Below are 17,130 nucleotides of genomic sequence, written 5' to 3' on the forward strand. Positions count from 1 at the left end.
TAAATTTTTCATTCACTCCTAACTTGTGTTCCCCTAAGCTAGGTAGGCAGGCTCCTGAGCTTTAACAATTAGAAGGAAGATAATTCCGATAAATTTCTTTACTGTAATCTAATCCCAAATTCTGTTGGAGAAATAGCTGATTTCCTGTTGGGGTTTAGTCAAGCAATCTAAGAGGAAGATAGGCTATGGGAGATTGTCTGGTAGGAATTACTTGGTTGTTTCTCCCGCCTCCTTTAATTTTACATATTTTAAAGCATCTATATTTCTCCCCAGGCTTCATGGTGCAGATGTATTGTCAGAATGAAATGGTAATAGCAGGAAAACCAATGTGTTCTTTCACTCTATCTTTTTTAATAGTTCGCACGTTTGTTTTCTGTCATTTTTTTATTCGTATAACTTCATTTACAAAAGAAATACATTCATTGTAGAAAATTTAGAAAACATAATCCTATAATGAGGAAGAAAACCCCAAATCATTGAAAGTCCTATCAGCCAGAAAAACAACATCCTAATATTTTGGTGTATTTCTTTCCAGAGGTGAAACAAATATTTGGGTGTTCTTTTATAAAATTCTGACACACACAAACAATCTGCTTTATAAGGCTCTTTAACTTCATATTATATCCTGGCATATCAGTGCCACTGAACACATACCTTGTCATTATGACATAATAGCAAATCATGGATCTAATGTTTCCACTCTGTCGATGTAAATGTCCAAATCTGTGGAGAATTTTTATCAAGAGTTTATTTGAGATGAACTGATAATTGCTGGGAAGCAAGATCTCGAACGCTTCCTGGAAATGACAGTACGCAGCTTCTTTCATGCAGTTGGAGTTAAGGCCAATTACACGAAGGTGGCAGAAAGCGAGGCGGGGATCAGCGCTGTGCCTGCCATTATCGATAGCCCCGGGGTAGGGGATGGCTCTTCTGGCTCCATCTGTGGAGAACAACTTCATATTGTGGGAATATGGGCTTGGATCTAGGACCTTAAGTATAAGTCTCAGTTTATCCCTCGATACCTGTGAGAACCTGTGCACCTACTCATGCTTGGAGCTCTAGCCTCCTTGTCCGTATTAGATGTTTGAGGAGTAAATGAGATCATACATATCAACATCAGTTCATATACACAGTAGGCAATTAATAAATGTTGCACTTCCCTCCTGCATCTCCACCATGCTTTTTGAACCAGAGAACAGTGATGCAGAAGGGCAGATAGGGGGTCTGAAAAGGGATCACTGCCATCAACTGTTGTACAGATGCATCAGGCTTCAGGAAACAGTCCTCTGTGACTCCTATGATAGGCATTTTCTGGGGCCACAAAGGGTGGGGAGTGACTGTCTAGATAATTTTTAAAGCCTCAGTCAGGATGCTGGAGGGAAGAGCTTGAGGTCTGGAGTAAGGTCTTGATGCTAATGTGTGTGTCTCAGACCCTGAGGGGATTACTTGAGCTCTCTGGCCATCGGTTTCCTCATCTGTAAAATGGGAATAAACATAGCATCTGTCTCAGGGTTGTTACAAGGATTAAATGAAGAAATATATGTACATTTATTAACATGGTATCTGACACATGTGAAATGTGCAGTGAGTAAGAGAATAAGGAGAAACTAGTAGTTAGTTTAGCTAAAATGTGAAAATGCCTTGACAAAGCTATTTGACCAAAACATTAGAAGTTACACTGTGATGGGGGAGGAATCTTTTTTTGCTCCATCCCATCTCCTTGAAGGATCATCCCTATTATAGCCACATTCATAGAAACCAGGAAAGAAGGGATCCAGATGGAAGGAGACCCGCTCTCACCTGGAAAGGGGGGTATGAGAATCAGGAAAAGGTCCCACATGATGCATGGTTGTAAGGCAGAAAGGATACTCCTCTTGCCATTATGTGTGTTTGTAAACAGGCTGGTGCTTCTGCAGACTGTTCCGTAACCTGCTTTTTACTGCATTTAACAAGATATCTTGGACCTCTTTCCCAGAAAGTTTGAATGTATTTTGCCTTGCCCTCCTTAGCAGCAGACTGGTATTTAACTTAATGGATGTACTATAATTTTGTTAATTGTTCCTTAAAGGGAGTTGAAGTTTAAATTCTTTTTTTTTTTAAACACCAGGTAAGATAGTCATATGATTCATAATTTAAGAGTACACAGAGTATATAAGAGAGTGAAAAGTCCCTTGCCTGGCCTCGTACACACCAATTCTCCATACACACCACTTTTTAGAAATAGCTTGTGAATATGTAAGCAAATGCATTCTTCGTCTCCTTTTACACACACACGTGTATATCCAAATATCTATGTCTGTAGCCCTGCTCTTTTTTTACTTACTAATATACCGTGGCTGATGTTCTGTACGTCCCTATGTCAGAATATAGAGTGCCCTCATTCTCTCTGTAACTGCAGAGCATCTCTGATACGGATGTACCATAATTTATTTAAATATTTCCATTTGATAGACAATCTAGATGGTTTCCACTATTTTGCTGTTACATTAGCACTGCAGTGACTAACTTTGTACACAGGTCCTTTCACTCAGATGTAATAAAAAGACGAATTTCCAGGAATGGGACTATTGGGCAGAGGGCGCATGCCTTGCTAAGTTGAGGGTCACCACCAAGTGTGCCCTGTTGAGGTCATTTCATTGCCATCAGCAGTGCGTGAGCGCCTGCTTTCCTGCAGGCGTGCCAGTGGAATGTGAGTCAGAATGGGGTTGTGACCAATTTAATAGTTGGAAAAAGTTTTCTGTTATAGTTTTAATTTGCGGTTGTGGGAGTGAGATTGAGCATCTTTTCAAATGTTCAGGAGCTGTTTCTATTTCCTTATTTTCCTGTTGGGATGTTGACCTTTTTCTTGTTGGTTTGTATCCCTTATATATTCTTTACCTATCAGAAATTTACCTTGTCATCTATAAAGTGTTACCTCCTGGGAAGAATGGAAGATAAGTGTCCCCTTTTGGGAGAAGTGCCGGAACCCGCTAGGTACCCTTGGGATCTGTTTTGGAATCAGTTTGTGGATGGGGGTCCACAGGGACTTCTCTAGTTAAGTTCTTGTAAATATCACCTTAAAGGGAAGATGTTTGATGAAGTGTCCAGCCCGTTGCTTGACATAAGTCTCTGCCCAGCCAAATGTTAGCTGTCACCATCACCACCGTCATGGGACACGTGTGGGAGCAGGAGCACATACAAAAAATGGTTTTGAGTGTGGGCCTGTGACAATCCACCCAGCTCATTAGGTTAGGTGCCAGGAATAGGGAGAGATGAGCCACCTTCTGGCTCTTCTCGAACAGCAAGTTGTGCTGGGGGACAGGCTCCAGAGACACACCAGAATCCTGAGCTTGCTCTGGCTGCTGCAGCCCCAGGACTCCCCGGTCCCTCCCCCTGCCCCCCGCCCTGAGACAGCTGAAGAAGTTAATTTATTAGGCTGTACCAAGAAGACACAGACTGTGTAGCGCAGGTGAAGGAGCCATGTTTTCGGCAGCAATGTTGGTTACTCCAGATGACTTTGCTTGCATGTGACCACTGGGTGTTCCCCAGGGGGCTGTTAAGTTCAAAGAGGCACTGAAAGCAAGATTAGGGGCTTTGCTGCCTCCATCAGCTTGTGTGTTGCTAGTGTTACCTTAGGTCTTCAGCTGCTTTTTGCGGGGAGTCAATCTAAGACTGACAAGCTCTATAGGTTTAGCATATGTTGTATTATACTCACTTTGATTTATTTTTTATGGTAGTTTGAGATTTCAAATGATATTGAAAGTAGTTGGTAAATTTTATGTTCATTAAAAAGGCAGTTGAGTTAAAGAATGGGAAATACTAATCTTGATATCTTTCTTCTTTATTTAAAGCACATTTTAATTATGGAGTAGATATGGATACCAGTGGATATAATCCTCCGTGTGTGTGTGTGTGCGCGCACGCGCGTGCGTGTATAGAGTGAGAATAGTGTGTTACCTTTTTATTAAAAGAATAGAAAGCAGTTAATTTGGGGAACTTTATTACTACTTGGAAAAAGACTGTGTTAGTATAAATTGGTTCACTTAGCTACTGGACACATGACAGTGGAAGGTGGATTATACCTATGTAGATGCTAAATTAAGTTCTGAACCCTCTGATCAGAGGAATGGGGTTTCTCAGGTACTTTGTAGCCTTCACCTTACAGATGTCCACAGCCCCCGATTCACTTTAACTTGTGTTTGAGTAAACAAGTTACTCGTTCCATCGTTACTTTAAATTGGCATTATTGTGATATTGGCATTCAGCGAGTCACTCGGTGGCTATTGCTCCTGTTACACTCCTGCTTCCTGTACATTTGACCATTTCAGGATTATTATTCAGAAACACACACTTTAAGCATTATTGTCTTAACTTAGATGAAATAAAGCAACAAATACATTCTGTTTATTGAGCAATAGCAATAGAGACTCCTATACCCTAAGGCAACATAGCCCTCAATATTGGAGACAAAATCAACTGGATAAATGTAGGCAGAGAAAATCTGCTTTCATAGCTGATTGAGTGATTGTATAATATTAGTTTGGGGGGAAATTTTAAAGCCACAAGTTTGGTTTTAAATACTTTGGAGGGGAGAAAGGACTACTTGTTCCCAAAGGTTTTTTAAATCTGATATATGTATTCTTATAAAAACTTGATCAATTTCCTGAGACGAAAGATGCCAAGATTCTCCTCTGTTATCTGTGATGCTATTAATAACACAAAAGAAAACCCATTTTTATTAAGTTTGAAAGCTTTCCAAGACATCTTTTATTTCCCAGTTGAAATAATATTTAGAGATTCAAAGATGTGAAGCTTTGATAGTGTCAGGAACATTTTTTGTCTTTTTCTCTTAAAGTTTATGTCTTTTTTGAAGAACTGATTGTAACATTTGAATTTTAAATTTTAAATTTAAAAAAAAAAAAAAAGACTATCAGAATAGCTCACTTAATAAACCAGAGGAAAAGTTGTAGTAAAACAAACTAGAGTTTTACTCTCTGGTGCCCTGATGCATTCTGCGTTCAGTCAGAATTAACCCTGCACCCACTCTGGTTGGAACTCCCCGTTGGGCAGAGAGAGTATTGCATCCTCATTGCCTGAGCACAGCAGGTGCTCAAACAGGGTTTGTTGAAAGACTATGTGAGCCTTTTCCTAGCCTGAGGAGCATCTGCATTTTATAGTACTTATTTGTGTGTGTGAATAGAATTACTAAGGGGAGGAGTGGGAGTTGCTAACTCCTTCCAAAATTTCCTCTTTGGTGCCACATACATAGATTTAAAAAATATTGAGGTGAAATTTACACATCAAAATTAACAATATAAAAGTGAACAGTTCAGTGACATTGAACATATCCACAATGTGTGCAACCATCACCTCGGTCTAGTTCTCAAACCTTCTCATCACCCCAAAAAGAAGCCCTGTTTCGATGAAGCATTTGCTCCCTTTGGCAACTGGTGATGAACGTGGGCGAAGGTTACTCTTAGCTGGGACAGGATTTTAAATCAGTTTTGGGTTTCTCTGATGATTTAGTAACTAAACACTGTTTTAAGTCAGTTCATCCTGAGTGTTTGTACCTCTTGGCTTCTCAGTGAGTTGAGTGCTGCTGTGATAAGACTTGGAGCATGGTTCTAATAGTAAGTTAGAGTTTTGTGTTGTGGACTTGATCTTGGCTGGGAACCTGTAGCCTGCTGGCAGCTAGTTTTACAAACAAATGCCACAAACCCAACTGGCTTGCATAAAAAGCTGCAACATGTTAGAGATAGTTTTAAAAGTAACTCTTTATTTGATGATATAAGAAAATTTTGCCCTGTAAGAATTATGTACCAGTTAATTGGGAAGTTGGCTTACTTTAAAACTAGCTTCAGACTTGAGTTATAATGTCTGTGACCTTGAATGAGAAATTAAATTTTTCCCTGGCCTGATTTCCTCAACTACAAAAATGAGTGCATTAAATCTCTCTGGACCCGCACAATCCATGCTACACTGCTTGAATCTTTGGTCTTTTTAATTTCTTCATGTTGTAAAAATAAATTGTCCTCATTATAGAAAATTACCGACATATATAAAGGTAAAAAGAAAGCAAAAATGGCCCCTCTGATTAAAGACAGCTACTGTTAATATTTTGGTGTACATCTTTTTTATTCATTTTAAAAAGCAATATATGAATAACACACATACATACTGATACTGGTTATAAAAGATCTAAATGCTAAAGAATGTTTGGGAGTGAAAAATGAAAGGTGCCCAGCCTTATTTCTTTTCCCTGGGAGAACTTTCATCCTAGTTTGTGACTTTTCTGGATCCTTTACCAAGCAGGGAGGTTATTAAAATTTTATTTTATGTTTTTAGCCTAGTAAGATAATTCTAGGCTTACTGTTTTGTGATTTTTGGGGGGCAGTATTTCTTAGAGTTCTTTCTTTGTCTGTACACCAGTTTTATTATTTTTATTGGGTGAATATTATTCTTGAAGTGGATACACCATAATGTAAAAATGTCTATCTTTTCGATGAACATTTAGGTTGTTTCCGAGTATCCAGCATTTTAAATCATGCCGCAGGCGTTAACCTTGAATGTACATACCACTTGCATGGATATTTCTGAAGGATAGGTTTCTATGAGTGTAATTGCTGGCTCCAAGAAAAGGCCCGTTTTAAATCCCAGTGCTTAGTTGCCTTTCACAAAGGCCATTCCACCTAGAGCATAATCTCTCTAATAACTTAGAGTAGCTTTTACCTCACACCTACCTTGGTCAGTACCAGATTCACCTTAAAATTTTTCTCTAATTATGTTAAAAAATGAGATTTTAATGGTCATTTCTATAATTTTCGATGAGATCGAATAGCTTTTTGTGTGTTTTGTCGGACATTGCAGTTTATTTTCTGTGAATTGTATACTACCCTGTGCCTTGGATTGCCCTTGGATTGTTCGTGTTATGGGTTTGCAGGTGTTCTTTATGAAATTTTAATACTAATCTTTTGTTATGTGTTACACTGTATGTTCTCTTAGGCAATCACTTGTCTTTTACTTCTCTTTATTGTAATTTACAGTACCAGAATTTAAACTTTTTATATACTTTGCCTTTTTTAATATATATATTTTAAAAATGTAGTTGTGCTATTATTCATACGTATATTATTTTCTGTATTATTTTTTTCAAGACAGGCAGCAGTACTCATGGCCACTGTGCACCTCCTAGGGAGGCATCATTAGTAAGTTAGGTGAATGGCAGTGCGTGAGTGCTGTAACTAGCACGTTTCCTCCTTGTAGGGATGACACAGTAGACATCGTTATCATCAGGCTTTTACTTGGAAAGGAATCTTAACCAAGTCAGCTCAGGATGCCTCTTTCCCACTCAAACAGCAGCTTTTGGGCCATCAGCCAAGCCTTTCCTGCCACTGGAGGGTGCCGGGGATCCTACTCCTTGTAGTTTCTTTGGACGTTCCATTCCTGGTCTCCCTCCCTGGGTCATGCGGTATGTTTCTCCTCCATCAAAAACACATGCAAGGTCACTGATGAAGCACATGTTGGTTGGGAGTTTCATTTAAGAACTCCCCAAACTTGGCTAATTCATTAGGTTAAAAATGTACAGTTTTTGTCTCTTATGAGGACTACAGAAGACTTTAGGGGAAAATATTTCCATACAGCAGAGAGGTATATGGTGAAACAGCCTCTAAATGGAGTGTTTCTCTTCAGGTGGTGATAAATGGAGGTGCCACATCCAGTGGTGAACAAGACAATGAAGACACCGAGCTTATGGCGATTTACACGACAGAAAACGGCATCGCAGAAAAGGTATCCACTTATGTCACCCCTCCCACTCCCCACCGCCACCGTCTCAGGTCCCATGCAGGAGCTGTGTCCTTCATCTGGGGTTTCGTGTCTACCCTCCTGAGTGGGTGTGGGTTTGTATGTGGGTGTTCTTTTTATAATGGAAATAAAAGGAGTGATGAGGAATAGAAGTTACTAATTTTTGTCTTCATGGCAGATAAGGCGAGTCCTATATAAGAGTTCTTTATATATTTATTAAAGCCTTAGCCAGGATGCCAGAGGGAAGTGATTAAGAGTTTGGGTCTGGGGGCTCTGTGACACACCCTGCAGGAATTACTCTGGGCATCAGTTGCTTCACCTCTGAAATGAGACTAAACATACCAGCATTCGTCTTAGGGCTGTTGTGAGAATTAAATGAAATAATACATGTAAAGTGATTAGCATTGTCTGGTACACACTACATACCAGTGACCAAAGGAATGAGTGAAACCAGCAAGTAGTTTTTGTAGAGTTATGAAAGTGCCTTTGACAAAACTCTTTGACCAAAGCAATGGAAATCACACACTAACTTGGGAGAATCTTTTTTTGCCTCTTCCCATCTCGACAGGAGAGAGCTGCGCCCAAAGATGGTCCAGATGCCTGGATTTATTTTTCCTTTGTCTCTACCACCGTGCCTAACATGTGCGAAAATTATACAAAGCTAAGAAAATAATTGAATCATACCTTGTAGTTGCTGCTCTCCCATTTTCTGATATTTATGTGGCTGTGAAGAAATCAAGCCAGTCTTTTTCTTCTTATCAATGTCTTGATCTTTTTTGCCTATCTTACAGATTATTTATCTTTGATATTCAATAACTTTACTTAGATATGCTTTGATGCTGACCATTCTGGGTCAGTTTTTTCTGGCACTTCCAATATTTAACATCAAAGCTCCTGTTACTTTAAAAAAAGCTGCCTTAAATTATATCTTTATTTTTTGTTCTAGTCTATTCTTCTGGGTTTCTTGTTTGAGGGCTCTGTGTGTATTTTGGATCTCCTCTGGCGGCCGTCTCTAGCTATCACTTTTCTCTAATTTTGTTTTCCTCTTACATTGTATTCTCTTTTTTCATTTCTAGTCTGTGACCCTTCTTTTTTCATGTCATTTTTTTCTCTTGTTCTCTTAGCACTTTCATTTTTTTTTCTTCTACTTCTGTCCAAATTCTGCCAACTCATGTTTTATTTCCCTTTGTCTTTACATTTCTGTTTTAAGGTCTTCCTTAATACAATTGATGGTTTTGAGTTTTCAAAATATCTGAATATTTTTTCATTAATTCACTGAGTACTTAGTGGGTCTTTCTAATTTGTAAACATGTTTTTTAGTTCTTGGAAATTTTTTTCTTTATTATTCCTATATTCTGTTTTCTTTGTTCTATACTTCTATTTCTGTTATTTTGGGGAAATATCTTTGACTTTTAGCCCTTTTGAATTTTTTTTCTGTCTTGATTTTAGTTTCTGAGACCTTTTACGGTTTATTTTTGTTTTTATTTACTAATTAAAGCTTTTTAAAATGACGTCTCTTTTTCTCCTAGGTTCAAAATATTTTTATTTTTGTGAAGATACAGGTTTCTTTTTTATTTTTAACATGTTCTCTTCTCCATTGGCCTTATTTCCTGTTTCTTTGGCTCTTTTAGAGGCTTCCTTCATTGTCCCAGGGTTGTGAAGTAATAAAAAATAGGATTGCTGGGTCATTGTATGTGAGTGAAGCTTGTCTACTGGTGGGCCTTGCCCCCGAACAACCAGGTGGAAAGCTGTCTTGTCACTGTGGGGTCCAGATGCAACGTATTGTTTCTAGGGCCGATCACAGTTCCTCTAGAAAAGAATTTTCTGGTCTCCTCCCACAGTTCCTCTAGAAAAGAATTTTCTGGTCTCCTCCTCCCTCTGTAACCCGGCTTCTGGTGCTCTGGAAGCAGACGAGGATCCCACCGTTCATGTTTGCATTTAAGCCCACATCGTATCCCTGAATCTGAAGTCTTTCTGGTTTATATTCTTCAAACAGTACCTTGTGTGTCTTGAAGAATAAGGACAGCAGTAGGCAAGAGGATGTCTGATTGGATTGTGGAGTTAAAAATCTATCTTCTTCCCATCCCCATTCTTTCTTGTACCTTCAAGCATAGAACCTTTCTGGGCTTCTGTTGGTCAGCCAGCTCACTTCTTTATACTCTCCTTCTATAAGCACTCAGGTTGTAGATTCGTTCTCTCTCAAATGGATCACAACTCATGTGAATGCTTTACATATTCCAGAAATATATGAATCTCATTTTTCTTTCTCCTGTTCCTCTTCATCCTTCTAGGTTTGTGTCATATTTATTCCTTCTTTGAGCTTTTAAGAGTTAGCGAAAATGAAAAGTGGTTCATCTACCATGTTTAATTGGAACTCAAAAGCTGGTTCTTTAAAAAAACTGATGGAGGTATAAGAAATGTATAAGAGAATATTAGCTGTGACTTTATAATGATCAATTTGAAACTTTATAGCAGAGGTTGGCAAGCTACATCCTGCAAGCCAAATCTGGCAAATAAAATTATTTTTGATCACAGTCATACTCATTTGTTTACTATTGTCTAAAGTTCTTCTGCACTACAGTGGCAGAGTTGAGCACTTATGACAGACCCATTATGGCCCACAGAGCCTAAGATACTATATAGACCCTTACAGAAAGTGTTTGCTGACTCCTGCTCTAGAGGAAATTATTTCCTAGAGAAGAAGCACTGCAATGAACCCTCAAAGTGCTAGACTAGATAAATAACCATAGATGAGATCAGGAAGGTTATTAATGACTTTAAGAGGCTCCAACCAGAGAACTGAGTTCTGAGTTCACTAATCTATGAAGGACAGGCAATTTCCTTGTTCTTTAGATTATTTCAGACCATAGAATAAGATGTAAACGTCTTTCTAAATGACATTGTTAAACTATTAATGCAGTCCTCTTTTAAAGAAACCTTGCCTTTGGAGGTTCTTGTTTTGGCAGTTTTTAAAAATGGTTCATATTGTTCATGCAGTGATAACTGAATGTAGTACCCTAGCTCCCAGTGACCAAACGTGCTCCTTCTTCTGTCTCAAGGAAGGGCAATGTGGCATTGTCTGACAGTTAATTGATCCCCTTGACCACACAGTTCCCTACTCAATGTCATCTTAATGCCATTTGTGAACATTTACATTAGTTCCATTGCTGTGTTGTAGAACCACCTCATTACTGAGAGAGGGAGGGAGGGAAAGAGAGAGAGAGAGAGAGAGAGAGAGAGAGAGAGAGAGAGAGAGAGTGTGTGTGTGTGTGTGTGTGTTTACACGTCTTAATTTTAGCCTGAGAGAGGACAGATTCACTCTTTAAATTTCTGTTCATTAAAACAGTAATTAAAACTAGCTATTTTGGAATTATTAGAATAATATTGCTCACAATATTATTGTAACAGGTCATACTAGTCTATTAATCGTAGTGTTACTGTATCTATTTGCAGTTATTTCTCTTCGTTACGTTGTGAGCAGCCATACTCCCTACTTGTAAGACTGTAGATAACATGATGGTATTGAATTGTCCTTTGTATAGAGAGTCTAGTATTCATAGTTGCATCATGTCAGCAAAATGGTCACCAGAGATTTCCAGGACCCAAGTTCGGCATTTTCAAATCAGGTTCAGGGATTTGCTTAGGATTCAAAGAATTCAGAAAAACTGTAACACTCATGGTTACAGCTTATTTCAGAGAATGGATACAGATCAGAATCAGTGGAAAGAGGCACGTAGGGAAGAGTACAGGTGACACCAGCACAAGCTTTCAGTTCTCTTCCAGTGCAGTTGTGTGGGCAGCACCTTATTTTCCCAAAGACAATGTGTGAAGTGACAGCACTCAAGGAGTGTTGCCAACCAGGGAAGCTCACGGGGGCTCTGGTGTCTAGGGCTTTATTTTGGGGATCAGTCATGTAGGTATGGCTGACCACTGTGTGGCTGACCTTAGTCACGGAGGTCCCTCCAGAGGTCAGACTGATGCCTCACAGCCCAAGGCCCCCACCACAGATCGCATCATTAGCACACACTGGGGCAGTCCAAGGCTTCAGGTAAACAAATACACCCTTAAGAGGAAGGATGTTCCAAGAGCTCAGAGGTTACTGCCCCGGTGCTCGCAAGGGCCAAACCTTTTTCTGAAATGTGTAGGCTTTGGACATCCAGACCTGCTGAGTTAATTCTTTACTGTGTATCACCACGTATCAAATTCCTCACATACATGTACTTTCTCTACCACTCCAAGCAACACATTTTTTAAAAAAGGCACATAATCTATTTTAACCTTTTCAACCATGCAATTGTGCCAATATCTATTGTTTGAATGGAAGAAAAAGTTCTGGAAAGGTCATATTCAAGTCACATTTGGATCAGATCAAATATCAACTTACATCAGATATTTACCATTAGGCTTTAGAAAGTGAGCCTGGGTTGCGTCACTTCTTTCATTCAAGGGTATTTGGTCCCTAAATCCCCAATGCCCTTGCATGGAAAATTGAGTGATAAACACATGGAGTCAGCATCTTTCTAGGGACCAAATCCATCTGATAAGAGGACACAAATTGGCTAGATAAGGTCAAGAGTCAGAATGTCGTCCGTCGTCATCTTTTTTGTGGAACATGTTTTAATTTTGTTTCCTGGTAGGCACTTCACTTGTTAGATTGTAAAAGATTTTTTTAAAAAATGCACATCTCAGATTCCAAGAAATTGTTCATAGGGTTTTAGAAATCAGCAATTTTGAGGCTCCACTGGGGAACACGAAGTTACTTTGAATTTTCTGTGTGGCTCAGGCACTGGATGAGGTCAGAAGTGATGTTGATGCCGACTGGGAAAGTCTGGACTATAACCTAAGATGTCTGGTCTTCGGTGAGGATTTTGGCTTAAAAAGCATGCGACACTTAACATTTAAAAAAATCTTTAGTAATAGCAGGGGAGAAAAAGAAAAAAAAATTGCCCACTAAAGTATAAATACATTTTAGTCTGTTTTTTAAAAATATAATTTGTCGTCGCGTATCTATATACTTTTAAATTTTGTTCTTTCCACTCAGCATTGTGTCCGAGCAATAGTGTTTTGGTAGAAGGGTGTAAGGCTTTATTTTCAGGCACAAAGATCTTTCTCATTACAGGGACGGGATAGGGTAGGATGGGCAGATTAATGTTCTCTGTTAGAAAGTGGTTAGCATTTTATATTATTTCTTCATTTGGGGTACCACTCAAGGACTGATTATGCCAAGGTATCACTCTGTGGTCTCAACCTGAGAGCATCCTTTCCACACAGGCAGTCCCAAGGCTTGGTGAGAAGCTGTGAGCAAGCTGGGTGCTCTTGGGGGTGAGTCAGTGCAACGGAACTCCCAAACTCTGAAGACTGGGTGTCCCACTGAGTGAGAGGCTTTAGCATTCTGTTAAACGTAGCCAAGGCTTATTTTACAGGAGAGCGGCAGCCACTTTATAAAGTCTTTTTTGAGTAAGAGTGGCCTGTACTTAGCTGAGTTTTAGTTTGTGCTTTTATTAAACAACGATTTTGTCCCTCTCGCTCACAGAGCTCTCTGGCTGAGACGTTGGACAGCACTGGCAGCCTAGACCCCCAGAGATCGGACATGATTTACACCATAGAAGACGTGCCTCCCTGGTACCTGTGCATATTTCTGGGCCTGCAGGTAAAATGCTTCCTTTAGGGTGTAACCACCAGCAGATACTTGAATTATCTGTCTGGATTTTTTAAAATTCAATTTCGATTTTTATTTATTGATGACTTCACTATAAATTAACTCTCTTGAGAATGATGAGTGGTGATTCATGTCGATTTCATCATGGTGAAAAGAAGAAAACGACAGGAGGAGTAGGTTAACCAGGGAATGAAAGAAGGAAAACGTCCAGGGAATAAGGAAGTGACGTGGAGGGAAGGGCCAAAGATCACAGACACAGAAAGAAGGAAGAATAGAGGGAGGAGGAGCAGAGTAAAGAGTTCATTTTCAGCTCTCATTCCTTAGTTAACCAGTCCATAATCGCGGTCCCTTCGTCATGGAATAGGGGTTACACTGAGAAGTACCATATTGTCCAGGACAAATGGGAGGTTTCAGTCCTGTTTTTAAAGGAAGACAAACTTAGTCGTGACAGCAGCTGTTTTTTTCTGCTGCAGCTTCCAGTGGGAGCAGAGCAGGGAAGCTGCCAGGGGAGCAGAGAGGGGACGGCCTGGGGGATGGGGCGGGAAGTGACACATAGTGACAGTCTCTGCAGGGCTCCTCATCTTTGGTACTTTCCCCCATCTTTTGGCACCTTTTTCCCACTTACAGATTGAAGTGGGCTTCAGGGGAAAGGACACGCGATGAGAAGCTCTTTTCCAGGACGCACACCCCTGGCCTGTGTTTACTCTGGTTGACTCTGTTCGGAAGTCTGATTTGCCATTCCTCCTTTCTTAGATTTGAATGATCAGTTCAACCTGGGGTAGTTCAGCTTCTGAGACAGTCTCAGTGCCGACATAGGTTTATTCACTTGGAGATGAGGCTGTACTTGCTGACAGTGATGTTTTGGTCCTGTTTTCAGCCCCCACCCCACCCCCTTTAGCTCTCAAAGCACTGGGTAACCTAATAAAAGGGGAGTTGTGACTAAAGGAGCTGAGTGGTTTTGGTGGATGCTTTCTTTACCTTGGATCGAGCATCCCGAACCAGATTCAAGAAACTTGCTTTTTAAAATGTTTATATTATATTTGTTTCCAGAAGAAGTCTTCCCTGGTCAAATGGGATTGGGAAACCCTGTATGCATCATGCCCTTCCTAATATAGTGTTTGTAAGCTTGTGAGCAGCTCTGAGAAGTCCTAGGTGGGAATGTTTTTTTCCTGCATAAAACACCTATTAGTGTTATGTAGTTGGGTTTTAGGGGCTGCAAGCAACACATTTTGGCAAACAGGAGCAGAAATGGGGAACTATTGGAAAGGAAAGTAGAAACAGAAGTAGAAACTGAACAAGCAGGAAAAGAAGTAGAAACTGAACAAGCAGAAAAGGAAGTGAGCAGGGATTGCTGCAGATGTCCTGCCAGGGTCTCAGGGAGTAGAGGCGGGGCTCCCAAAGGGGCCCCCAAAGGAAGAGTGTGACGGGCTCTTCCTGGAGCATCCCCACAGCTCTGGTATGCCCTTAACCCTTCCCCGATTGTTGTCAAATGCCAGACCATAGAAAAAGATGGAAGACACTCTATGTAATGAACTTTAATCCCCAGACTTGAGAGAATTAAAAAAAAAAAAAAAAGTTGACTATCTCAAGAATACAGATGTAAAATTCTATGTAAAATATTGGCAAATCAAATCTCAGAAGAAAGATATGGCAAGACTGACTAGGGTTTATTTCAGGGATGGTTCAGCACAGTACAATTCATGTTAATAGGTCAGAGGAGAAGGACCTATGATTTTATCAATTGCTACTGGAAAGCATTTGGGAAAAAAGCAAATAATCTCAGTAAGTCGTATAAGTAAAATATTACCAGTGCTTGTATTGAGTACTTCTTTATGCTTGCCTAGATTCATGTGAGCAATAAGTAATAATACCAGGTGAGAGTTATAAGACAAGGAAATGCAATGGAAAGGAGAAATGCTGAAAAAGAAATATGATTTGGTATCTAATATGTGTGTACTTTCTTCACGTACGTTGAGATAGGGAATTAGGGTAGAACCACCAGAAAATGAGGAATGGTTTATTGTCTCCCCTTCTGCCTCTCCGTCACCTGCAGCACTACCTGACATGCTTCAGCGGCACCATCGCGGTGCCCTTTCTGCTGGCCGATGCCATGTGTGTGGGGTACGACCAGTGGGCCACCAGCCAGCTCATCGGGACCATTTTCTTCTGCGTGGGAATCACAACTTTACTGCAGACAACGTTTGGATGCAGGTGAGATTGGGGTACTAAATTGAGACACTGAAGCCCCTGGAAGGCACCTAGCAATGCCGATCACCTAGGACCACTGACTGGAGTTGGGGAGGGTTTCCTAGTTAACCGCGCCCCCCACTAACTCCCCCCTCTCCCTGCCCCCAACCTCCACCATGTTTCTTCTCTTGGCGGATGGCACTACCTCCCAGCCAGCTCTGCAAGCTGGAGACTCAGACTCACTCTCCGCCCCTTCCATCCACTAGCTGGCAGGGCAAGTTCTCTCTCCAATACTCCCTCCCACCCCCTTTCCTTAGTTCAGGCCTGGACTGTTCCAGGAGGTTCCCACTTGGTTTCCTTGCCTCCAGGGCTACTTTCCCTGCTCCACTCTGTGCACCTGCCCCTTGTGCCATCTTTCCAACATTCGCATCTTCCTCAGTGCTGCCGGGCTGTAGCCCTGGTCTCTGTTTAAAAGCGGTGTGTCCCCCCTGTAGTCTTCTTTGCTCTCTGTCCACCCGCCGCCTGTCCCCCTACCCTTCCAGCCATGCCTCTGACCCTGCTGTCCCCTCTCCTGCACTCACCCTGGGGTGAGCTCCTCCCTGGGCCGCCCAGCTGTTCCATCCTCCTGTGCTTGTGCTCCCCAGCAGCCTGGTACACCCTGCTCACCCTGCTGGTCTGGCTTGTCTCTCCCCGTCTGTGAAGCACCTCTGATTCCCCAAGCCTCCTTTGTTCTCGCCTCTGAATTTCCACACATGCGTCTTGTGTACGTTCTTCTACTGTGGCTCTTATTCTCCTTTGTCTTTTTTCGTTTTTGTGTCTTTTCCCACTGGATTGTGCTCCCCTCCTTGGTTCCAGGCCTCTAGCTTATTCACCTTTGCCTCCCTGCCCCCAGCTTAAATGGGTGTGGAGCTGGCCGAGGAAGGGAGGGAACGGTTCTTTTCTGTCACTTCCTGCAGACTTGCTTTGTCTTCTCCTGTCCCTTCTTCCGCCCTCTTCACACTGCAGCCTCTTCCTTAACCCCGGGGCTCTGCTCACAGAGTAGGGCCTGTGGAGACAGGACTGTCCTCAAGGGAAGGGCAGCAGAGTAAGCATGTGAGTTCTCTTTTGCTCTGTTATAGTCTGAGGAAGGGCTTTGCCTTCTCGTTGGGGGAACAAGTTGACTACAGAAGGCTTGAGCGTCATGGACTGTATTCCAATGACTCAGAATCCTCAGGGACCTCAGGAGGCATGCCCGTAATTTGGGGGACAGGAGAACATAGGCAGAACTGTGAGCAGCGTTAGGGCATTCTGGTTGGCGCATGGACGCCACCTTGGGAAGGGAAGTGGTGGCTCCCTTACAGGTCTGCTGATGGAAGGAAGTCACGTGGACTGGAGGCTGTGGGCGCTGGCCAGTTCTTGGAGTTCTCAAAACCCCAGCTCTGTCCTGCAGCCACTGCACTGAGCAGATCCCTTACATTAGAAGGGAGGGTCTCCTCAGGAGACCTGAAGGGATGGGGAGGGGT

The 17,130-nt window shown here is 41.4% G+C and overlaps 1 protein-coding gene across 1 annotated transcript in view; it reads left to right on the plus strand.

Moving 5' to 3' along the window:
- The window catches only part of SLC23A2 (solute carrier family 23 member 2), a 97,237-nt gene that overhangs the window by 35,558 nt on the left and 44,549 nt on the right, over nucleotides 1-17,130 (plus strand). The window contains exons 3-5 of the mRNA XM_006921620.3: nucleotides 7,669-7,767; nucleotides 13,316-13,432; nucleotides 15,495-15,652. Coding sequence (XP_006921682.1) covers nucleotides 7,669-7,767; nucleotides 13,316-13,432; nucleotides 15,495-15,652 — 374 coding nt within the window. The remainder of the gene's footprint in view (nucleotides 1-7,668; nucleotides 7,768-13,315; nucleotides 13,433-15,494; nucleotides 15,653-17,130) is intronic.

The sequence above is a fragment of the Pteropus alecto genome, unplaced genomic scaffold (assembly GCF_000325575.1).
Source record: "Pteropus alecto unplaced genomic scaffold, ASM32557v1 scaffold45, whole genome shotgun sequence".
Lineage (NCBI taxonomy): Eukaryota > Metazoa > Chordata > Mammalia > Chiroptera > Pteropodidae > Pteropus > Pteropus alecto.